This window comes from Hemiscyllium ocellatum, chromosome 17 (genome assembly GCF_020745735.1).
Source record: "Hemiscyllium ocellatum isolate sHemOce1 chromosome 17, sHemOce1.pat.X.cur, whole genome shotgun sequence".
Lineage (NCBI taxonomy): Eukaryota > Metazoa > Chordata > Chondrichthyes > Orectolobiformes > Hemiscylliidae > Hemiscyllium > Hemiscyllium ocellatum.
Genome location: NC_083417.1, coordinates 4236225 through 4261621, shown reverse-complemented (window position 1 = coordinate 4261621; position 25397 = coordinate 4236225). Strand labels below are relative to the sequence as shown.

The window sequence follows — 25397 nt, the reverse complement described above, 5'->3', positions numbered from 1 at the left end:
TATCCCAGTCCCAATTTCCAGCACTTATCCCATAGTCTTGGCACCACAAGCAGCACTTACTTAGTAATAACCTGCTCAGTTTGGGTCCTGCCAGGGCCACCTAGCCCCTGACCTCATTACAACATTGGTTCAAACACGGACAAAAAGAGCTGAATTCCAGAGTCTTTCTTTATTTATTCACTCGTGAGACATGGGTGTCACTGACTGGGCCAGCATTCATTGCCCGTCCCTAGTTGCCCCTCGAGAAGGTGGGGGTGAGCTGCCTTCTGGAACCCCTGCAGCCCACATTCTGTGACTGAGAGTTATAGAATCATAGAGATGTACAGCACGGACACAGGCCCTTCGGCCCAACCCATCTATGACGACCAGATATCCCAACCCAATCTAGTCCCACCTGCCAGCACCTGGCCCATATCCCTCCAAACCCTTCCTATTCATATACCCAACCAAATGCCTCTTAAATGTTGCAATTGTACCAGCCTCCACCACTTCCTCTGCATGAAAAAGGTTGGCCCTCAGGTCTTTTTTATGTCTTTCCCTTCTCACACTAAACCTGTGTCCTCTAGTTTTGGACTTCACCCTCCCCAGGGAAAAGACTTTGTCTATTTATTCTATCCATGCCCCTCATGATTTTATAAATCTCTATAAGGTCACCCCTCAGCCTCCGACGCTCCAGAGAAAACAGCCCCAGCCTGTTCAGCCTCTCCCTGTAGCTCAAATCCTCCAACCCTGGCAATATCCTTGTAAATCTTTTCTGAACCCATTCAAGTTTCACAACATCTTTCCAATAGGAAGGAGACCGGAATTGCACGTAATATTCCAAAAGTGGCCTAACCATTGTCCTGTACAGCCGCAACATGGCCTCCCAACTCCTGTACTCAATACTCTGACCAATAAAGGAAAGCATACCAAACACCTTCTTCACTATCCTATCTACCAGCAACTCTACTTTCAAGGAGCTATGAACCTGCACTCCAAGGTCTCTTTGTTCAGCAACATTTCCTAGGACCTTATCTTTAAGTTGTAGAAGTCCTGCTAAGATTTGCTTTCCCAAAATTGACCCATAATGCCCTTAGAGAGGGAATTGCAGGATTTTGACCCAGTGACACTGAAGGAACGGTGATATATTTCCAAGTCAGGATGGTGAGTGGCTTGGAGGGGAAGTTGCATGACAGACGCTGCTGCCCTTGTCCTTCTGATGGCAGTGGCCAAGGGTTTGAAAGGTGCTGTCTGAGGATCTTTGGTGAGTTTCTGCAGTGTATCTTGTAGATGGTTCACACTGCTGCTACTGAGCGTCAGTGGGGGAGGGAGTGGGTGTTTGTGGATGTGGTGCCAATCAAGTGGGCTGCTTTGTCCTGGATGGTGTTGAGCTTCTTGAGTGTTGTTGGAGCTGCCCCCATCCAGGCAAGTGGGGAGTATTCCATCACACTCCTGACTTGTGCCTTGTAGATGGTGGACAGGCTCTTGGGGAGACAGGAGGTGAGTTATTTGCTGCAGTATTCATAGTATCTGACCTGCTCTTGTAGCCACTGTGTTTATGTGGCATGTCCAGTTGAATTTCTGGTCAATAGTAAACCCCAGAATGCTGACAGTGATGAATTCAGTGATGGCAACACCACTGAATGTCATGGGCGGGTAGTCTCTTGTTGGAGATGGTCATAGCCTGGCGTTTGTGTGGCACAGGTATTACTCGGTGAGGTGAGAGTAACTGCCCTCGAAATTAAGGCAGCGCTTGACGAGTGTGATCCATGAATTAACTTTGAAAAAGAAAGAGTAACAAAGGAATGTAACCAGCCATGGAGGGAAGTTAGAAAGCAGGCTGTGAAAGAGAAACAGAAAACCAGACTAATAGACAGTGGGATAACGTTAGTGAGAAAAACAATACAGACGTACTGACAGATTGTCGAATCATACAGGACAGAAAAGGCCCTTTGAGTCTGCACCACCAAAAATATACACCACCCCCCAACACTAGCCCAATGTCCCTGGATTCTCCATGTGTTCATCAATTACCTTTTTAAAGGTTGAGATCTCCTCCCAGGCAGCGCAATCCAGACTCCCACCACATTCTGGATGAAAACAATTCCTCAAATCCCCTCTAAACCTCCTGCCTTTTATTTTACAATTATGCCCCCTGTTATTGACCCTTTCAGAAAGGGAAAGAGTTACTTTCGAGTCACACTGTCAACATCCCTCACAGTCTTATCCACTGCAATCCAGTTTTCCCCCCCCCCCCTCAGCCTTCCAGTCTCCCCCCCCCCCCCCCAGCCTTCTCTGCTCCAAAGAAAACAACCTGATCTTACCCAGCCTCTCTCCATCGCTGAAACGGTCCATCCCAGGGAGCATCCTGGTGAACCTCCTCTGCACCCTCTCCAGTGCAATCCCATCCTTCCTGTAGAGTGGGGACCAGACCTGCACACAGTCCTCCAGCTGGGGCCTAACTAAAGTCCCGGACAGCTCTGACATCACCTCCCTGCTCTTATAACCTACGTCATGGCTGTTAAAGCAAGGGTCATGAATGCCTTCTTAACCCTATTACCCTGTCCTGCTGCCTTCAGGGTTCTGTGGACAAGCATCCCAAGATCCCTCTGTATCTCCGAACGTCCGGGTGTCCTGCCATTCATTGGGTACTCCCTTGTCTTGTTAATTCTCCCAAAGTAGCATCACCTCACACTTATCAAGGTTACAATTATCTGCCATTGATCTGTCCATCCGACTGATCAGTCTCTAACCTCCCGTAATCTCACACTGCCCTCCTCACTGGCAATCATCCGGCCACACAAACATATTTAACATTTCCCCCTACATTGTCATCGACACCATTTGGGAATATCACACACAGTAAGCAGCCCAGCACTGAGCCTTGGTAAAGAAAGACAGAGTCAGAGTCAGAGAAAGGGATGTTGACAGAGGAGGATAGGTAGACAGAGAGAAAGATGCCAAGAGGCAAGGAGGGATAGAGGTGTCAACAGGTAGCAGGGCAATATCATAGAGAGGAAGCAGAGAGAGAGAGATGATGCAGAGAGAGATAGAGGACTGGGACCAGGGGCAGAGAAAGACATAAATGAACAAATAGAGAGGAGTGCTGGAGCACAAAGGACATGAAAGTAACAGACAGAGCGAACAAAACAGAGAACATTAAAAAATTAAAAATGATTAAACCAGACTATTTGGCCCATCACATCTGTGCCAGTACTTTTCCTGAGAGAAAACCACATTTCGGCAGCATGGTCCTGGATGTAAGGTTTCCCAATACACTTTGCAACCAGAGAGTAAAGTTCCTTTGAAATGTATCTACTATAGAAATCACTAAAGTCAATGTGTGCATTAGCAAGCTCCGACTAACTGCAAACAGCACCATAATAATAACCAAGTAATCTTTTCATTCTGTCGGTGGAGGAGGAAGCATTAGCTCAGTGTTTCAGGAACAAACTCCCGTACTGTCTTCGTATATTGGCTCTTAGACCTTTGACATTGTCCAGAAAGAGCTTGTGGAGCATGGTCCCATGTCTCATCCATCAGCTGATGCCTGGAGTCAGCTTCTTAGCACAACAGTCCTTTGGTCCACAGATAAAAACAATGACTGCAGATGCTGGAAACCAGAGTCTAGATTAGAGTGGTGCTGGAAAAGCACAGCAGGTCAAGCAGCATGCGAGGAGCAGGAAATAGACATTTCGGGCAAAAGCCCTTCATCAGGAATAGAGGCAGGAAGCCTCCAGGGTGGAGAGGTAAATGAGAGGGAGGTGGTGAGAAAGTAGCATAGAGTACAGTAGGTGAATGGGAGTGGGGATGGAGGTGGTAGGTCAGAGAGGAGGGTGGGGGAAGGTAGCAAAGAGTACAATGGGTGGATGGGGGTGGGGATGAAGGTGATAGGTCAGGGGAGGGTGGAGTGGATAGGTGGAAAGGAAGATAGACCCCGTAGGACAGGTCATGAGGGTGGTGCTGAGCTCGAAGGAAAACTTCTTAAGGCAAGCATTCTTGCAAGAGGATTCACAGTCAGATTAAAATCAACTTGAAGATGTTTTCCTCCTCTTTCCACAAGAATCTCAGTGAATCTCTCTCTCACTGCAACCCCCAGGTCATCTCCTCTGCCCTGAAGCTCTTCAACCATGTCCTGAAACAGACTCGCACCAGTTTCCTCATTTTCCCCTTCCCCCACCTCACCTCAGTTCCAACCTTCCAACTCAGCACCACCCTCATGACTGGTCCAACCTGTCTATCTTCCTTCCCACCTATCCACTCCACCCTCCTCTCTGACCTATCACCTCCATCCCCACCCCCATTCACCTATTGTACTCTGTGCTACTTTCTCCCCACCCCCACCCCCCTCTCATTTATCTCTCCACTCTATAGGCTCCCTGCCTCTATTCCTGATGAAGGGCTTTTGCCCGAAACATCGATTTTCCTGCTCCTCGGATGCTGTCTAACATGCTGTGCTTTTCCAGCACCACTCTGATCTAGTCCTTTGGTCCATGCTGGGGCCATGATTGAACTGGAAGGAGAGTGCTGCTCATCGTTGTCCATTGTTCCACAGCCGGGCACAAAATGTATAAAAAATCAATGAGTCACTACAATGATGAGCTTTCCTCACTGACTACTGCTCAGGATAAAAACAATTAGTCACAAACAGAAAATAAATGTCATCATTAATTTATTCGAAGCACAATTAACTTTTACAAATGGCAGAGAGAAAAAAAAGGGTCATCAATATCTCAACTTGGACCGTGCCACCATCCTGGGTTGCACTCCATCTATGGCAATAATGCGCTTCCTGGTGGGCGACACAATGGCACAGTGGTTAGCACTGCTGCCTCACAGCGCCTGAGACCCGGGTTCAATTCCCGACTCAGGCGACTGACTGTGTGGAGTTTGCACGTTCTCCCAGTGTCTGTGTGGGTTTCCTCCGGGTGCTCCGGTTTCCCCCCACAGTCCAAAGATGTGCGGGTCAGGTGAATTGGCCATGCTAAATTGCCCATAATATGTAGGGGTATGGGTGGGTTGCGCTTCGGCGGGTCAGTGTGGACTTGTTGGGCCGAAGGGCCTGTTTCCACACTGTAAGTAATCTAATCTAAAAAAAATCTAATCAAGACCACCAAAGCTGCACACAGTACTCCAGGTGCAGTCTAACCAAGCTCCTCTATAATTGGAACAAGACTTCACTCCTTCTGGACTCAAACCCTTCTGCAATTTTGGCTAACATACCATAAACCATCCTAATAACTTGCTGAATCTGCATGTTAGCCTCCAGTCTTTTACTGACAAGGAGACCCAGACCCCTCTGTACAAAAAAAAGGCAAAAGTGCAGATCCAGGAGATGTGAAACTGTCAAAATCAGAAATTGCTGGAGAAACTCAGCAGGTCGGGCAGCATCTGTCGATAGAGAAACAGAGCTAATGTTTCGGGTCTAGGGACCCTTCTTCTGAAGAAGAGTTAAACTGGACTCGAAACATTAATTCTGTTTCTCTCTTCACAAATGCTGCCCAACCTGCTGACTTTCTTCATCAATTTCTGATTTTGTTTGTTCCCTTTGTACATCTACACTTTCCAGCCTCTCACTATTTCAAAAATCCTCTGCACATCAGCTTCACTGACCAAGGTAGATAACCTCACATTATATTCCACCTGCCATGTTCTCACCCACTCATTAAGCCTGTCCAAATTCTCCTGAAGCCTCTTTACACCTTTCTGACAACACCCATTCCCACTGAGGTATGTAGCATCTGCAAACATAGAAATATTACAGCTTGTTTCCACCTCCAAATCATTGATAAATATTGTGAACAGCTGCTGTCTAAGTACTGATCCTTGTGGTACACCACTCGTCACATCCGTCAATTTGAGAATGACCCATTTATTCCTGCTCTCTGTTTCTGTCTGTTAGCCAATCAGTAATCCACACCAGTATATTCCCTCCTATCCACGTGCCTCAATCTTTCTAATTTACTTCCTGCAGGCACACTTTATCAGAAGTCTCTGATAATCTCAATATACCTCATCTATTTTCTTTCCTTTTACAATTTTGTTAGTAATATCTTCAAAAATCTCCAATAAGTCCACCAAACATGATTTCCCCTTGATAAATCCATGCTGACTATGACCAAGCAGATCATGATGAACAAGGGGTCTACCAATCCCATCCTTTATAATGAATCCTGACACTTACCTACTGCTGATGTAAGACTAATTGGGCTAGAGTTCCCTGTTTTCCTACCCCTACATTTTCAATAAATTTGAGAATTATAAATTCTGCTGACTTTGCCTTTATTGCACCTACATTTGCTGTAGCCATATGTTTCCTTTTTATACATCTATAGAAGGTTTTACTGTCCAATTTTTGTTTGCAAACTTTTATATTTTTGTTGGATTGCTTCATATTCTATTCTACCTTTCCTGGAAGTTTTCATTACCCACCCAATCAGCACACTCTTGTCACACAGCTGATTTTCCCCTTGAATTGGTATTCTTGCAAAGTGTCCTGATGAGTACAAAACAAAAGGCTTCAATAAAATATGACCTTTTTTCAGCGTTACTCAATTTTACCAATGGTTTCTATGAGAAACAAAGTTTCACTTGAAGATATTTCAGGTAAAGTTGTGATTTTCAGGAACACAGTATTAAGTAAGGATTTGCTATAGATGCGAATCAAAAAGATTTCCCAATTACGTCTGATTTCGGCCACAGGCTGCCCTTGCCCTGATAGTGATTTGTATCAAATTCTTGGTCAAGTGGAAGGCTGGAAGCAGAACAAAACTGACCATCCCAGGAGCAGGTCATCCCGGGTTAAACCCTCCCTGTACATGAACAATTTCACGTTCTTCTGCTCAAATCTGCTCTGGTGTAGTGTATGTGGGCTTCCAAAAGACATTTATTACAGCTCCACATAACAGAGCTTTGAGCAAACTGAGAGGCGATGAGTGGAATGATGGCTCGGTGGTTAGCACTGCTGCCTTACAGCTTCAGGGACCCGGGTTCAATTCCACCCTTGGGTGACTGTCTGTGTGGAATTTGCACATTCTCCCCGTGTCTGCATGGGTTTCCTCCAGGTGCTCTGGTTTCCTCCCACAGTCCAAAGATGTGTAGTTTAGGGTGGATTGGCTATGCTAAATTACTCATAATGTGCAGTCTAGGTGGATCATATACAGGGGTTGGGTGGGATGCTCTTCAGAGGGTCAGTATGGGCTGAATGGCCTGTTTCCAAACCATAGGGATTGTATGATAAAAGGAGCAGCACGGATGTGGAAACAAACATTAGCCGTGTGACAGAAAACAGGAAAGGCTAATGGATACTTTTCTCAGTTTAAATTGGAGTTCCCCAAAGCTGGGCTTTAGAACTTTCACTGTCCCTGATATATATTGACGATATCGACATTGGTTTATAGGGGACAATTTCAACATTTGCGGATGATATGATACTGGGAGGCATCGTGAACTGTGTCGAGGATAGTGTTGAACTTCAGCAGATGGAACTGGGCAGAAATGTGGCTGTGGGGAAGTGGGAGATGCTTCATTTTGGGAGGAAGGACACAAATCAACATGAAAAAAGGCACATCTGTAACAAGAGTCAGAGACAGAGAGCTGTCTATACATGTACAGGTCACTAAATGGGGCAGTGCAGGTTGGCAAAGGAGGGTTGAGAGTGTGGTGCTGGAAAGGCACAGCAGGTGAGGCTTATGTCCAAAACGTCAATTCTCCTGCTCCTCAGATGCTGCCTGACCTGCTGTGCTTTTCCAGCACCACACTCTCGACTCTGATCTCCAGCATCTGCAGCCCTCACTTTCTCTTCCTTGGCAAAGGACAGGTCAGGCCCATCCTCCCGAGAGAATACAGGACTGAGAGGAGATTCAAAAGAGGGGTGCGATGGTGGCTCAGTGGTTAGCACTGCTGCCTCACAGCACCAGGAACCCGGGTTCAATTCCCACCTCGGGCAACTGTCTGTGTGGAGTTTGTACATTCTCCTGTGTCTGTGTGGGTTTCCTCCGGGTGCTCTGGTTTCTTCCCACTTTCCAAAAATGTGCAGGTTAGGTGGAATGGCGACGCTAAATTGCCCCTAGTGTCCAGGGATGTGTGGGCTAGGTGCATGAGCCTGGGGTAAATGTGGATAATAGGGTAGGGGAATGGGTCTGGGTGTTATTATTTAGAGGGTCGGTGTAGACTTGTTGGGCCGAATGGCCTGTTTCCACACTGTAGGAGTTCCATGAAAAACAGGAGGAGTCTGGACAAAGTAGAAAGAGAGAAATTGTTCCCTTTGGGGAAAGGATCCAGAAGAATTAAGACATTCAGAAGGGATTGGGATCATGACTCATAAGGCAGGTGCAGGTTTCTGGGAAGAACACAGGGAAGGTGCACTGGGTTGATTGGTACTTCGGAAATATGGATTAAAATATTCTGTAAGTCTACGAAAGAAATGGAATTGTATTAAACTTTATACAGCAATAAAATATACTAGATTAGATTACTTACAGTGTGGAAACAGGCCCTTCGGCCCAACAAGTCCACACCGACCCACCAAAGCGCAACCCACCCATACCCCTACATTTGCCCCTTACCTAACACTACGGGCAATTTAGCATGGCCAATTCATCTGACCACACATCTTTGGACTGTGGGAGGAAACCGGAGCACCCGGAGGAAACCCACGCAGACACGGGGAGAACGTGCAAACTCCACACTGTCAGTCGCCTGAGACAGGATTGAACCCGGGTCTCTGGTACTGTGAGGCAGCAGTGCTAACCACTGTGCCACCGTGCCACCCACCAAACGTTTATAATTGTTCCAGTAAAGCATGTTCTGGGTCTAACAGACATGATAGACACATCATTATACACTCCTACAGTGTGAGGGAGCTGGATTAACATCAGTAGAGATACAGTCAGTAACACAGGGCACTGGGGGAGAGGGGTTACTGAGTGACAGTGTGAGGGAGCTGGATTAACATCAGTAGAGATACAGTCAATAACACAGGGCACTGGGGGAGAGGGGTTACTGAGTGACAGTGTGAGGGAGCTGGATTAACATCAGTAGAGATACAGTCAGTAACACAGGGCCCTGGGGGGAGAGAGGTTACTGAGTGACAGTGTGAGGGAGCTGGATTAACATCAGTACAGATACAGTCAGTAACACAGGGCTCAGGGGGGAGAGGGGTTACTGAGTGACAGTGTGAGGGAGCTGGATTAACACCAGTAGAGATACAGTCAGTAACACAGGGCTCGGGGGAGAGAGGGGTTACTGAGTGACAGTGTGAGGGAGCTGGATTAACACCAGTAGAGATACAGTCAGTAACACAGGGCTCGGGGGGGAGAGGGGTTACTGAGTGACAGTGTGAGGGAGCTGGATTAACATCAGTAGAGATACAGTCAGTAACACAGGGCCCTGGGGGGAGAGGGGTTACTGAGTGACAGTGTGAGGGAGCTGGATTAACATCAGTAGAGATACAGTCAGTAACACAGGGCTCAGGGGGGAGAGGGGTTACTGAGTGACAGTGTGAGGGAGCTGGTTAATATCAGTCAAGATACGGCTGTTGCGATCAGTTTTATAATATAAAGTAAAGACTGTCCCAGCAAAGTGCTCACTACTGCAGAAAGATACCAACACACTGTGTTGCAAGGCTGAATAAATTTTATTTTAAATACAAAAATCGATATGTAAACAGTTAAGAAATTATTTGAATAATATTAAACAGAAGTGCAAAGGAATCTGATACAATGAGCATGGAACCATAGTGATGATGGATTATTGCTTTTTTAATTTTAGTTTCACAGCAGCTGCCTCTGAACTTGTGATACAGCTGACTATTCCACGTGATGTTTCTGTACGAGCCTGCGCACGTCACACATCCCCAAACATACCTAAACACGCTTTCATTCCCTTTCACTCTGTTTAACAGTCAGCTCAATAAAACCCTCTCACCTCTAAAATTCCTGGTGCTTTTCAAAGTCTAGTTGCTGATTGCACCATTGTTCTGCTTTATTTTTCACAAAAGAAACTTAACGGCTTCTGTTAAATAAAGCAAAATTTCTCCTCAGCCCATTCCTTGAGTTATTGATGGTGACTGATTTACAATGAACCACCTCCAACATCAACAATCCCAAGTGTACCAGAATCTGAGACTGCAGCTGGCAAAGAGCCTGTCAATTTGTTAACACAGGCGGCTCCGACTAACCTGGATTCATGTGGACCAGTAATTCTTTCCCAATAGTCGTGAGTCCTTAAGGGCTGTGGGGAAAGACATGGTGAGTGGCTCTAATTGGATAAGTGTCTCAAAAAGCCAGGACAGTTACGATTGGCCAAATGGCAGAGGGCAGACTGTCACAACCTCAGAGTCATATTAGACACCCAGCGACCAATTCTTAATAAGTCCACCACTGAATTCAAAGTCTGATTCAGTGATCACGGTCTGATTCTATGTACAGTGAGAAAGCCTCATTAATTAAATGGAACACAGATTGCCCATAGCAGCCAATGTTCCAGCTGATTTCTGCTGTAAATGGAGAGGGGAGTGTCCCTATCCATAGGCCAGGCAGACTCACTTTGAACACCTCCTCCCACCCACCCACCCCCAAACCCGTCGCAGACATATACCCAAACCAACTGATTATCAAACAGTTTCTGGACACCACCCCCAGAGCGGGTGGTAACAGATGGAGTACTGAGGCAGACCCTCTAACAAGGGGATTACTGAGGCAGCGTCGGAGAAGAAATCACCTCCTTCTGAAATACAAACCATGCAGTTTCTCCAATGACAAGGTTTCAATTCTTCCCGAAGCTAGTCAGCTGTCATTCCTCAACCCCTTCCATCAGCTCTTTCTCTATCAGTCAGTGTTGGAATGGTTCCCCATTGATATTGGGAAGGAGCTGGATGTATGAGCAGGATAAGATGTGTCAGAAGACAGGTGGAGAGAGTGAGGGAGGCAGGAGGCCTCTTGGTGGAGAGATTGGTTGCCACTTAGTTCCACAATCTGTGGAGGTGATCCACGTTGTCAGTCCCACCGTGTTAGACAGGAGGCCTTCAGCTGCAGCTCAGGCAACATGCAAGAAATGCAACACAGTGTTCACCAGCAGGATCTCAAATTCCTTCTATATAGTTCCAGATAATGTGCATTCTCGGAGCAGTAACTTCTATCTTTCAATAGCCACAAAAGGACACACACATTTACTCATGGTTGCACAGCAGCCAAGGTGACCATTGGGTTTTCTCAATCTCACTCAGAGGACAGACAGATCGTGGCAGGACTTGGACTTCTGTTTGAAGGCCATCTTCTTGTTGTTTCTGGCTGCAATGCGGCTGAGGAATCGTTTGGCTCTCTGTCCGATGCTCTCCCGCCTCTTGGCACTCGCCAGCCGCCTGTCGTTGGCTTCCTTGCTGTCCCTGCGCAGCCGAATTTGCCGGATGATACCCTCAAAGAGATCCCGGACGTTGTGGTGGAGAGCAGCTGAGGTCTCGATGAATTTGCAGTTGAAAACCACAGCACAGGATCTCCCCTCTGTGGACAAACCAGAGAACCACTGTTAGCCTTCAAGAAAGAAGGGTTTGAATTTATATAGCACCTTCCAGCATCTCCCAAAGCACTTTGCAGCTGATGAAATACTTTCAAAGTAACATAGCAGACACAGCAAACAATTGTCAAAAAACCACCTCCAAGGAACAGCAGCAAGATATTGACCAGTTCATCTGCTTTCAGTGACTGTGGCCGAGGGAGAATTATTGGCTATGTCTCTGGAGACTCTTTATGTTCTCCTGAGAAAGCAGACGGAATCTCAGCTCACCATCTCATCCAAAAGCAGGATCAATGACAACTCTCTATAACCCCAGAAGCATTGCTTTCACAGGGATATAGACAGCGAGAAATAGGGAAAGAGAGGGAAAGAAAGAAAGGAGACAGGGAGATATGATTAGATTAGATTACTTATGTAGCAGCGGTGATGGAGAAATGAAAGAGATGCAGATATATTGATTTAGAGACACAGAAAGAAAGAGAAATAGTATTAGAGAAAGACGGAGATAGCTAATTATTCATTTGCACTTGTCTTTGTTGAGAGTACTCTGAGGGTCTTCACCCTCAGAACTCTTTCACATGCAAATTGCCTTGTTCCCAATTCGAACACTAGCTTTGGAAGCATTGAGTGCAACTCCCGCGTACCTTCCACAGACACCTCTCTGGACCGAACCAAGTCACTTTTGTTCCCGACCAGGATAATTGGGATGTCCTCTGCCTGTCTCGCCCTCCTCAGCTGGATCCTCAGTTCTGAGGCCTTCTCAAAGCTGGCTCGGTCTGTCACTGAATACACGATGATGTAGGCATCTCCCAGCTTCATACAGTGCTCACGGATCCAGTTGGTGTCATCCTGAAATGATGAATAAAGATACATTTCATTCTCCTCACAGCACTCCCACAAACACAATGACCAAGATTACATGACAGTAAAGACAGGGCTTCAATTTAATGTCTCAACTCAAAAGTCACCCTCCCACAGTGCAGCACTCCCTCAGCACTGACCCTCCCACAGTGTTGCACTCCCTCAGCACTGACCCTCCGACAGTGCAGCCTCCCACAGCACTGACCCTCCGACAGTGCAGCCTCCCACAGCACTGACCATCTTACAGTGCAGCCTCCCACAGCACTGACCATCCTACAGTGCAGCACTCCCACAGCACTGACCCTCCTACTGTGCAGCACTCCCACAGCACTGACCCTCCTACAGTGCAGCACTCCCACAGCACTGACCATCCTACAGTGCGGCGCTCCCACAGCACTGATCATCCTACAGTGCGGCGCTCCCTCTCCTACAGTGCGGCACTCCCTCATACAGACCCTCTGACAGTGCGGTGCTCCCTCTCTATAGCCTATCTTTGGCCAGTACTTCAATATTGCATTCCTTGTGTATTTGTTCTTGGAATGATGGATGAATTGGAACCTTGAAATAATTACAGATATTTTTTACTTTTAATTTGAAAGCATTTTTTTCAAAACAGGACTGGGACAAGGGAAGCTGTGTTTGCGAATTCTGTGACTGGCAAATCTCTGCATGAAACGCCTGGAATCAAACCGGGAGATATTTAACCTGAGGAGGGAATGCAGTGGCTCACAATCCCCTTCACAGCAGACAACCTCCTCTTTCTGACATGTGTGTTTTTTGTCTGGGAATATTAAACAACTGGGTGAGAATCTGACTGCAGCCCTTATCTGTGTGTATTATTGGCTGGGCGTTCTAGTCTGTATATTACAGCGCTGAGAGGAGCACTGTGTGGAGAACAGCCTTTTTAAACGCCTTGGTACGTAAAACAAAATCAAAGACTAAAATTCAGTCAGTCAATCTCAAAAGGAATCAGAATCACAGAATTTCTGCCAACCTGCACAGCCAAGAATCTCGCAGTTGACACTGACTGTTGAGCAGTCAACATCACCAACGCCATCCAATAACAGCTACTACATTTTCTTATCTCCTCTTTCCAAACAATTCAGGGACTGGTCTGCATATCTTTTTGACATTTCTCTTTTTAGACTCACTGCTCATTTCTAATCTGTGTATGTGTGTGCTGCGTTATTATTCCTTCTTGTGTTTTGTAATAAATAAACTCACTCTTTTTGTTAAACCAAGAAAATCTGGTGAAATTTCTTCCTTTTAAAATCTACGTATCCGCTTGGGCATTCACTTTGGTCTGGCTAATTCAGGGGGTGGGTGAATAAAGCATTTTATAAGTTTCTTTGAAATCCCCTCTCAAACATTTGAACTCCAGCAAGAGAGAGAGAGAGTGAGAGAAAGAGAATTTGTGGTTGGGTGGGGGTGTGTGTGAGAGAGAGAGAGAGAGAGCGCATGTGTGTGTGTCTGCGTGAGAGAGAGTCGTGTGTGTGTGTGTGTGTGTGTGTGTGTGTGTGTGTGTGTGTGTGTGTGTGAGTGAGAGTCGTGTGTGAGAGCCTGTGTGTGTGTCTGCATGAGAGAGTCGTGTGTGAGAGAGTGAGTGTGTGTGTGTGTGAGAGAGTCGTGTGTGAGAGAGCGTGTGTGTGTGTCTGCATGTGAGAGACAGAGAGAGCGCATGTGTGTGTCTGCATGAGAGAGTCGTGTCTGTGTGTGTGTGAGAGAGAGTCATGTGTGAGAGAGAGAGAGTGCGTGTGTGTATGTGTGAGAGAGAGTCGTGTGTGAGAGAGCGCGTGTGTGTGTCTGCATGAGACAGAGTCGTGTGTGTGTGTGTGTGTGTGTGTGTGTGTGTATGTGAGAGAGAGAGTGCGTGTGTGGGTGTGTGTGAGAGAGAGTGAGAGTAAGTGTGTGAGAGTGAGAGTGTGTGAGAGTGAGAGTGAGAGTGTGTGTCACCATTCCACATTAACCCTGGCACACAGAGTGGCCACTTGGGGCAAAATACCATGGTGCTATCAGTACTGAAGAAGACAATGTCCAAGTAGGCAATTGACAATGGGACAAAACAGTAAATAACATTTGCACTTAGACCAGCAGCGTTCACAGCAAGGACCGACCTGCTCCCAGATATCAAACAACACAAGGTTTGCTTCTTCACCATCCACCACCATCGATCTGTCAAACGTGTCTCCTGAAAGGACAGAGATCGGATTTATAGTGAGTCTAGTTTTGTGGAATCTTCATGCCTAATACAACAACAGATGCATTGTGTCTTTGCTGCTTCTTTGACAGAGCTATCCCACTTGCCCCACAGCACGGCAAACTTCGCCACTTCAAGTATTTATCCAACTCCTTTTCTGAACGTTTCCATTGCATATGATGTCACTGCCTTTTCAGGCAGCGTCCCCCAGGTCACAACTCATTGAGGAAAACAAAACTGATCTCGTTCCTGGTTCTTGGGTCAATTATATTAAAAATTGTAACCACAACCTACTACCAAAGGAGTCATAGCAGACTTAAAACTGTTTCTCTCTCCACAGACCCTGCCAGATTTGCTGAGCCCCTCCAGCATGCTCTAAATTTGTTTCAGATTCCCAGCACCTGCTGGGTTCTGCTGTTATTCCTCAACTTGCTCACTTGTTGCAGTAAACAATCGGTCTTTTCTTACTCCATGAAATTCTCCTGAAGACCTTGAAGGCAAGTCATTTGGTCTAACCCCTCAAAGCCACAACACATAACCAAGTTATTAAGTGACCTGAGAGACTGCACTTAGGTCTGGGTGTTTCACAATTTGTGACGGGATACTTCAAATTGTCAAGATCCATGGAATGAACCAAATGAACTCTGGTTTTAACAAGGAGCCAATTGGGAATGTGAGTCTTCAATTAGTTTCACATCAGTAGCACCCAGATCCCAAGGGAGATTGGAATGAGGGAGGTCATTCATAAAATTCACTACTGCTTCTGGAAAACCTGTAACAGTTTGTCCGTCTCCCTTGACCGTGCAGGGTGGTGTCTGAGAAGATTCCAGGCTGCCTTGGAAATTGTCAGTTTACTGTCTCTGGATCAGTGGTGCTGGAAGAGCACAGCAGTTCAGGCAGCATCCAACGAGCAGCGAAATCGACGTTTCGGGCAAAAGCCCTTCATCAGGCACCACTGATCCAGAATCTGGTTTCCAGCATCTGCAGTCATTGTTTTTACCTAGTTTACTGTCTCTGTTAGGTATCCTGAATTTGTAAATGGTGACCTACACTATTGGTCTGATCTGGGTGAGAGACACTGGTCAACATGCCCCTTGTGTGATTGACGCGGTGGGATGGAGCTGCTGGCAGTATTACTGTGCCCAGTATTAATGTAGAGTCTAGCTGTCAGTCTGATGAGTGACTTTCCACTCTAACCATTCTTAGGTGCAACTGAGAACATTGTGGTTAAGTTTCCATTACTAAGTACAGGCTGAGATGACTCAGGTTTATCCAATGACAATCTCGGAAGGTGAATCTATTAATATCTTGAGATTTGCTGAGTCTGGAGTCAGTGAGTGGATCTTACATGGCCAATTTTAACAAAATCAATAAAGTGCTTGGACTCCCTGAGCTCCTGGGGCCAGATTCTAAAAGCAGCAATGATTACAGTACAATTACATTAGTAATACTGGGAAAGCCAGAGAATGAAACAGGGAGCAGAGTCCAGCATTGCATAAAAACTGGAGAGAACAGGAGAGGATAAAGATAGAATAAAGGACTTGTAGTAGTAGCAGTTGCTGTGTAAATACAAGACACACATAGCACACTGCAGCCAATGGAATGCTTCCTGAGGCACGGTTACTGTTGCAATGTGGAAAACACCACAGCTAATGTTCACTCAGCAGGATTGCCCCAACAATGAGGAGGTAAATGATCACAGCATTAACTATTGGCTGGGACATTGGATACAATCTCCCTGTCCCAGGACAAAATAATGTCACGGGATATAATGCACCACCAAGAGATTAACATCTCACCGGAAACACTGACCATTTCACAATTCACAGAATCCTAGAATTATTATGGGGCACAAGGAGGCTATTTGGCCCATTGTATCTGTACTGGCTCTCCAAATCAGCCTCAGTGCCACTCTCCTGCCTTTCCCCATTCATTGTATATTGAATGATTATTTGAAGAGAAATAACATCCTCTTGAAAGCGGCACACTCCCCTCAGTACTGACCCTCTGACAGTGTGGCAGTCCCTCACCGTTGACCCTCACACAGTGCTGCGCTCCCTCAGTACTGACCCTCCGACAGTGCGGCGCTCCCTCAGGACTGACCCTCCGACAGTGCGGCGCTCCCTCAGGACTGACCCTCCGACAGTGCGGCGCTTCCTCAGTACTGACCCTCCGACAGTGCGGCGCTTCCTCAGTACTGACCCTCACACAGTGCAGCATTGCATCAGCACTGACCCTCCAACAGTGCAGTGCTCCCTCAGCACTGACCCTCTGACAGTGTGGCACTCCCCCAGCACTGACCCCCTGACAATGCGGCACTCCCTCAGCACTGACCCCCTGACAGTGCTGCACTCCCTCAGCACTGACCCCCTGACAGTGCTGCACTCCCTCAGCACTGACCCCCTGACAGTGCTGCACTCCCTCAGCACTGACCCCCTGACAGTGCTGCACTCCCTCAGCACTGACCCCCTGACAGTGCTGCACTCCCTCAGCACTGACCCCCTGACAGTGCTGCACTCCCTCAGCACTGACCCCCTGACAGTGCTGCACTCCCTCAGCACTGACCCCCTGACAGTGCTGCACTCCCTCAGCACTGACCCCCTGACAGTGCTGCACTCCCTCAGCACTGACCCCCTGACAGTGCTGCACTCCCTCAGCACTGACCCCCTGACAGTGCTGCACTCCCTCAGCACTGACCCCCTGACAGTGCTGCACTCCCTCAGCACTGACCCCCTGACAGTGCTGCACTCCCTCAGCACTGACCCCCTGACAGTGCTGCACTCCCTCAGCACTGACCCCCTGACAGTGCTGCACTCCCTCAGCACTGACCCCCCTGACAGTGCTGCACTCCCTCAGCACTGACCCCCCTGACAGTGCTGCACTCCCTCAGTGTTGTAATGTAAATATCAGCTTAGATTGAGATTTAGGGCATAATTAAATTCAGAAACAGTAACAGAAATTGCTGGAGAAACTCATCAGATCTGGCAGTGTTTGTAGAGAGAAGGTAGAGTTAATGTGACATGTCCAGTTCTGATTAGATTCCCTAAAATGTGGAAACAGGCCCTTTGGCCCAACCAGTCCACACCAACGATCTGAAGAGTAACCCACCCAGACCCATTTCCCTCTGACTAATGCACCTAACACAATGGGCAATTTGGCATGGCCACCTGACCTGCACTATATAGTGACTGTGGAAGGAAACTGGAGCACCGGGAGGAAACCCACACAGACACGGGAAGAACTGGCAAACTCCACACAGACTGTCGCCCAAGGCGGGAATCAAACCTGGGACCCTGGTGCTATGAGGCAGCAGTGCTAACCACTGAGTCACCGTGCCACCCCACAGTGAAGAAGGGTGCCTCTGCTTCTCTCTCCACAGATGCTGTCTGACCTGCTGAGTTTCTTCAACACTTTGACTTTTTGTTTCAGATTTTCAGCATCTGCAGTTCCTTAGGAGCGTTTCCTGTATTGAATTCAGCCGTTCCCAGCTGAGTGCTGTGAGGGGTATTCTCTCAGTCACAGCTGACACTTTGACTAAACACAAACGTTTAGAACTCTGTACATCGAGGACATCTGTTTCTACACTCCTTTGTTTCAAGCACACTTCTCTATCCCAGTATCCCCCCCTCTCTCTCTCTCTCCTCCCTTTATGTTGTCCATACCAACCTCTCTCACGCACTTTTTCCAATCCAAGTCTCTCTCTGCTTGTTAACTGCTTGCTGTCTGTTTCTCTTGGTCCAATATTTCCAGGTGCTTGACATTCTCTGTCTGTGTGGGTCTCCCTCTCTCTACAGCTGCTAATTTTTTTTTTCTCTCTCTCACACACAGCAGTTCCCCACACTCACACACAAACTTACTCACACACTCACTGTCACACGCTCATACCCATACTGACACACACATACACACACACAGACACACACTGACACACACGCTCATACCCATACTGACATACACACACACACACTGACACACACTGACACACACGCTCATACCCATACTGACATACACTCATACACACACACATTGACATACACTCATACACACACACACTGACACACACACTGACACACACATGCTCATACACATACTGACACACGCACACACACACACACACACACACACACACACTGTCACACGCTGATACCCATACTGACACACACACACACTCATACACACACTGACACACTCACCTCTTCCTTCAGTCTCCTGGGGCTCGCTTTCCTCCAGCCCCCCGAATATCCTTGCCAGGCTGCTCTTACCCACTCGGTGTTCACCCAGCAGCACCACCTTGTACAGGCTGCTGTCAGAGTCGCTGCCGCTGGAGCTGAGGGATTCAGAAGAGTGGGACGCTGGCCTGTCCCGATGGGAGGCCTGGCCTGGGTTGTAGGAGGAGCTACAGCGGACCAGGTTAGACAAGGTGCCTGCCTGCAGAGAGGCACACAGCTCCCGCTCATCCACTGGCATACTCCGGCGGTGGGCATGTAGAGGGGTACTGCCCCATCTCCGCTCCAGTGCTCGGCTCCTGTCCGTCTTGTTTAGAGTCATTGCTGTCTCCCTGAAGGGGGGGGGGGAGGGGGGGGGAGGGAAGCAGAGACAGAAAATATATTTTATTTTATTTACCAGTAAATAATTGACTTTAACACGAGAGTCCCGAGCAGGGGAGAGACTGTGATGTACCCGGGGGGATTAGCCACATGTGGGCTGTCTCAGACAAACTGGGAGCAATAGCAGGCAATTCAGCCCTTCCAGCCTGTCCCGTCACTCATTATGAGAACGGGTGATCTGCTCTCTGAGTGCCACCTTCTTGCACTCTCCCCAGACACCAGGAAGCCTTTACAAATTAGCACATGAGCACTTTCTTGAACGTTAGGAACTTTTGGATTGGACTCAGTCCTGCTCAGGTGAAAGTGGGAAGAGGAGTAACTGCTCAGAACCAGGAGAGGGACAATTATCTGGGATTATGTCAATCAGGACAGCATCCTCATTAAACTGGTGCTGATAGCAGGATCCAGGGCTACAGGGAAGTGACAGATTGTACCAAGGGTCAGTGCTGAGGGAATGCTGTCTGGGGGAGCTCACACTGAGACTGGTCAAAGCACAGCAGGCCAGGCAGCATCTCAGGAATAGAGAATTCGACGTTTCGAGCATAAGCCCTTCATCAGGAATATTCCTGATGAAGGGCTTATGCTCGAAACGTCGAATTCTTTATTCCTGAGATGCTGCCTGGCCTGCTGTGCTTTGACCAGCAACACATTTGCAGCTGTGATCTCCAGCATCTGCAGACCTCATTTTTTTACTCACACTGAGACTGCCTTGGGATAGAGACACAGACCCTTCTCTCAGTGAATGACCGACCCTTATTGAGATCAGCTTTCTGTTCACAGCCTGGAAACCAGCACCTGCTGTGAGTGGGCGGTAAATATTTCTGGAGTTTGTGATAACTTTGGCAAGTTCATTCAACACTTCCGTTAAACGGGCAATACTTTCATCACCACAAATAATCTTCACGGATATTTCTGCTGAACTGAATTGGTTTAAAAATAAACTGCAAGGAATTGTATGTGCATTCTTCCTGCCCAGCACTCATTCCGCTGAGGCCATTCTGGAGAAGATGCACAGAACGATCCCAATAACTTGGCTGCCGGGATCAAGCCCTGAAAGCCCCCCTGGTCCCAGACAGGGAACAGCAGTCCCTGCTGGAGTTCCTACCTGAAGCTGGGCGGTGTAATGTTCTCGCTCTCGGTCTCTCTGGCGGTTTGGGGAGCTCTGCCCTGCTCCCAGCTCCTATTTATAATCGCCAGCCGGTGAAGTCAGCCCCTGACATCAGTGATGACTGTCAGCGCCCAGAATAGTTTGCATGGAGCGGTGAGCAGCTGACTCTGACTGAGGCATGGCCCAACAATTGCTCGGAAATACCCAACATCTGCCCCACCTCCCCAAGCCCCACTTCCCACGTGTCGCTGCTTCATCCAAAATTCGCTTCAATCTCACTTTGGGAAGAAAAACATCCCAAATCGAGCCGCGGAGCTCAATCCAAGCTTCAGCTCCTGGGAATTGTTTTCCGACTGCGTTCATATAGCGCCGTTCGCAGATGCAGTCAGGAGGTGCTAAGCGCCGCTGTAACACAGGAGCGGCAGCAGGCAACCTGCGCACAGCATGATCCCACGGCGTGATCATGTTTTTTCTTGTGGTGATGCTGATTGAGGACACTTCCCCTGCCCACTTTTAACAGAGTGACCTTGGGATTTTGTTCTACCTGAGGAACAGGCAGCTGTGCAGACAATTCATCAACTTCACCAACCCATTCCACCCTGACCTTAAATTTACCTGGACCATCTCTGACACCTCCCTCCCCTTCCTGGACCCCTCCATCTCCATTAATGACGACCGACTTGACACTGATATTTTTTACAAACCCACCGACTCCCACAGCTACCTGGATTACACCTTTTCCCACCCTACCTCCTGCAAAAATGCCATCCTGTATTCCCAATTCCTCTGCCTCCGCCATATCTGCTCCCAGGAGGACCAGTTCCACCACAGAACACACCAGATGGCCTCCTTCTTTAGAGATCGCAATTTCCCTTCCCACGTGGTTAAAGATGCCCTCCAACGCATCTCGTCCACATCCCGCACCTCCGCCCTCAGACCCCACCCCTCCAACCGTAACAAGAACAGAAACCTCCCTGGTGCTCACCTTCCACCCTACAAACCTCTGCATAAACCAAATCATCTGCCAACATTTCCGCCACCTCCAAACGGACCCCACCACCAGGGTTATATTTCCCTCCCCACCCCTTTCCGCCTTCAGCAAAGACCGTTCCCATCGTGACTACCTGGTCAGGTCCACACCCCCATACAACCCACCCTCCCCTCCTGGCACCTTCCCCTACCACCGCAGGAATTGCAAAACCTGTGCCCACACCTCCTCCCTCACCTCTATCTAAGGCCCTAAAGGAGGCTTCCACATCCATCAAAGTTTTACCTGCACATCCACTAATATCATTTATTGTATCCGTTGCTCCCGATGCGGTCTCCTCTACATTGGGGAGACTGGACACCACTTAGCAGAGCGCTTTAGGGAACATCTCCGGGACACCTGCCCCAATCAACCACACCGCCCCGTGGCCCAACATTTCAACTCCCCCTCCCACTCCACCGAGGACATGTAGGTCCAGGGCCTCCTCCACCGCCGCTCCCTCACCACCAGACGCCTGGAGGAAGACCACCTCATCTTCCACCTCGGAACGCTTCAACCCCAGGGCATCAATGTGGACTTCACCAGTTTCCTCATTTCCCCTCCCCCCACCTTACCCCAGCTCCAAACTTCCAGCTCAGCACTGTCCCCATGACCTGTCCTACCTGCCTATCTTCCTTTCCACCTGTCCACTCCGCCCTCTTCTCTGACCTATCATCTCCATCCCCACCCCCATTCACCTATTGTACTCCATGCTACTTTCTCCCCATCCCCACTCCCTCTCATTTATCTCTCCACTCTGCAGACATCCTGCCTCTATTCCTGATGAAGGGCTTTTGCCCGAAATTTTGATTTCCCTGCTCCTTGGATGCTGCATGACCTGCTGTGCTTTTCCAACACCACTCTAATGTAGACTCTGGTTTCCAGCATCTGCAGTCATTGTTTTTACAGTTGATTTTAACCCGACTGCGAATCCTCTTGCAAGGATGCCTGCCTTGAAGAAGTTTAATGTCCCACCTGAGAATCCGCTCCACGTTTAGACTATAACACCCCTCAGCCATGCACTGCTGAGATGGAACTTGAACTCACACAGAAAGTCATAAAACGTTTGTGCAGAATTAGACCGTTCGGCCCATCGAGACTGCTCAACCATTCGATCATGGCTGAGATGTTTCTCAATCCCATTCTCTTGCCTTCTTCCCGTAACCTTTGACCCACCACCTAGCACAGAGCTGAGCGAGAGAGAGATGTACCGACTCTGCAATTAGCTCAGGAATGGGCAGGAGGTCAGTACTGGAGGAGCACAGAGAATCTTGCAGGGTTGTAGGCAGGCACACGGACTGAAGTCACAGCCCCTGGTGCTGCTTGTGGCCTGTGTCCCAGGTCATAATCCAAGCCTAACGCCCCAGGCCACAGCTACTGGGTCCATATGTACTCCCGCCCTGCCTTGGGCTCTGGTCAAGGGGCTGGGGGAGGTTACAGAGAGAGGGAGGGGCCAATGTTGTGGGGGGAATTCAAAAGCGAGGTTCAGAATGTTTAAACCGAGGTGTTGCTGGGAGCTGGTGCAGGACAGTGAGCACAGCAATGAACAGCACAAGATTGGGAGAGAAGGGTCTTAGCTGAGGTAGATGAGACTGTTTGAGGTGGAGGACAGGGGGAGTGCCAGGAGAACATTGAAAGTCTCAGGTTTGGAGGTTTGAACCTCTCAGGTCACACCAAAGCATTTTGGTAACCAGCATGGAATTGGATGGGGAGTCATGGGATCAGTCTGACAGTGTTGATTCATTACTATGCTACGAATCCATGTGAAGAAGTAGCATGTTACCAACGAGCAAGTTTAATTCATTAAGATTTCCTTGTGTTCACAGTGGCTTGTTGCTGAGAGGTTAAGGAGAAGGTGCTAAAGGAGCATTCCAGCTGGGCCCACGTTGTTTACAGCCGAGGGTTATTAACTTTCGTCAAGAAGTGCATCAAAGCAAGCTCAGAGAGTCTAGACACATTACCATATCTTCCGTTTGGCATTGGTATTCCATTGGCAGGTTGCCCACATTCGCTGACTTGCTGGGGATTAGACTTGGAAATGTCTCTCCTTGACTTGGCACTGAATTTGAGCAGAGGGAATTTACATGATGTCAGGTGACAACTGAGCCTAGGGCATCAGATATAGTTACCTGGCCGTATAGTAATTATTGGATTGTATAAGTCACACCGACAGTGAGGTGTTTACAACATGCTTTACATTGCTAACATTTTCATTAAAATGCTGGTAAAACTACTGGAGCTAATTTTCCTCAGGGCCTCAAACTGCCTGCTGGATTTAGTTGGAGTTCAGTGGAAAATTATCTTACCTTTAAGCCAAACTATTATGGGTTCAAGGCCCGGTCTAGGTACGTAGGTGTACGGTCTATGCTGATACTTATGGTGTTAGTACTGAGGGAGTGTTGGAGATACAAGCAGTCAGATCAGATGTCAAAACAAGGTTCCATCTGTTCCCTCTTGTTGGTGTGACAAATCCTTATCCCTCAATGTAACAGCTTGCCTGGATGTTATCACATTGCTACTTGTGGGACCTTGCTGTGCTTCCTACATAATAACAGTGACTTTTGTAAATGTGCTGTGTTGTTCTGTTTTGGAGCATCCTGAAATTGAGAAAGGTGTCATAATTGGAAGGACCTTTTTTTCTTTTTACATCTGTCATGCAAGCCTGTGTCTTCATACGTTAGCCCATGCATCTGTCTGTCAGCACATGTGCAACCTGTGTATGTGCATGTCTATGCAACCATATGTACTAGGCACAGAAGATGACATTAAAATATAGTGCAATGGAAGTTAAAACAAAACATTCATGCTTGACGAATGGTTTGGAAATAGTACCATATGAAAATGAACAGATCAATTGATTTAAATAAAAATATTAAATGAGGTAATTGAAACAGAAGAGCGCAGATCAGAGGAAGATTCACACAAACTGGGAGAGCCCTGGTCACTTTGACCTGTGTCTAGGTCTGGTCAGATTCCTACTGAGCACTGGGTCAACAAGATACAAATGACAAATTAAAATGATAGAGTCGGGAGGAAAATTGCAGCAAAGCTTGTTCTGGGTGTCAGGGCTTTCAGAAGGTTATATATGGCTAACAGAACAGTGTAGCTTCCTCTGACAAAGCAGAAGGAATCTCTAAGAGATGATCTTATTGAGGAATATGTGTTTGCACATATCATTTTTTTAGAGTGTATGCCAGGGTAGATACTGTGCGGCTGTTTACCCAGTTAGAAATAAGAATTACTGGATTTCAAACTGATCTAAGAAAAACTCCTTCTCTGAGAAAATTACAGAGCTTTGAATTTTCACCTGAAGGGCATTGTTATTGACTTAATTCACACCAGATTGATAGGTTTTTCAGAACACAATGGAAATTAAGTAAAAGGCAGTGGGATGGGAAAGTGTGATCAAGGTTCAAAATCGACCATGTTCACTGATGATTGCACAATGTTCGGCACCATTTGCGACTTCTCAGATACTTGTTCGAATGCAGCAAGATCTGGGTAATATCTGGGCTCGTGCTGACAAGTTGCAAGTAACATTCATGTCACACAAGTGCTAGCAAATGACTATCTTTAACAAGAGACGATTTAACCATCACTCCTTGGCATTCAATGGCTATACCATTACTAAATCCCTCACTAAAAACATACTTGGGGTGACCATTAACCAGAAACTGAACTGGATTAACCATATGCTACCAGAGCAGATCAGAAACTGGGGAATTCTGCAGCTAGTAACTCACATCCTGACATTCGCAACATCTTCATTTGACTTTGGAGACTAGTAGCCAAATGATGTAAACACTGATGCTGCTGCCAATGAATCCTCGTGTAAACCTCAAACACTAACCTGCTAGTGAAAAAAAGGGCCTCCTTTTAATCTTTAACAGTCTCGTAACTTAGACTTGTGATCAAGCAGACTTCAGAATGGGTCATGGGATCCCATTCATTTTTACCCTAAATTAAAGACACAGTCCCAATAGCCTTATAAACCTTTGCATTTCTAACATAACATTGAAACCTTTTAAGAACCAATTGAATTTTACTATGGGGAGGCTGTGATGTTTTCCTGGATGGCCCAGTTAAAGATGACCGTCATCAATC

At 47.5% G+C, this 25397-nt stretch overlaps 1 protein-coding gene across 1 annotated transcript; it reads right to left on the bottom strand.

Moving 5' to 3' along the window:
- Positions 1 to 10565: 10565 nt before the first annotated feature.
- rrad (Ras-related associated with diabetes) lies at positions 10566 to 20342 on the bottom strand. The gene is made up of 5 exons (XM_060837563.1): positions 20264 to 20342; positions 18745 to 19109; positions 14469 to 14542; positions 12138 to 12342; positions 10566 to 11480 (listed from the first exon to the last, which is right to left on the bottom strand). Exons 2-5 carry the CDS (start codon positions 19097 to 19099, stop codon positions 11203 to 11205), a joined length of 912 nt encoding a protein of 303 aa, XP_060693546.1. The 5' UTR covers positions 19100 to 19109; positions 20264 to 20342; the 3' UTR covers positions 10566 to 11202.
- Between the last annotated feature and the right edge of the window lie 5055 nt (positions 20343 to 25397).

Bases quoted from the DNA above. Each gene is read 5' to 3' on its own strand.
- rrad (XM_060837563.1), bottom strand. From the start codon at position 19,099: ATGACTCTAAACAAGACGGACAGGAGCCGAGCACTGGAGCGGAGATGG. The intron at 12,343-14,468 runs GTCGGTCCTTGC...TCATCATTTCAG, and splicing joins TGTTTGATATCTGGGAGCAG to GATGACACCAACTGGATCCG. The intron at 11,481-12,137 runs GTACGCGGGAGT...GTTTGTCCACAG, and splicing joins CAGAGAGGTGTCTGTGGAAG to AGGGGAGATCCTGTGCTGTG.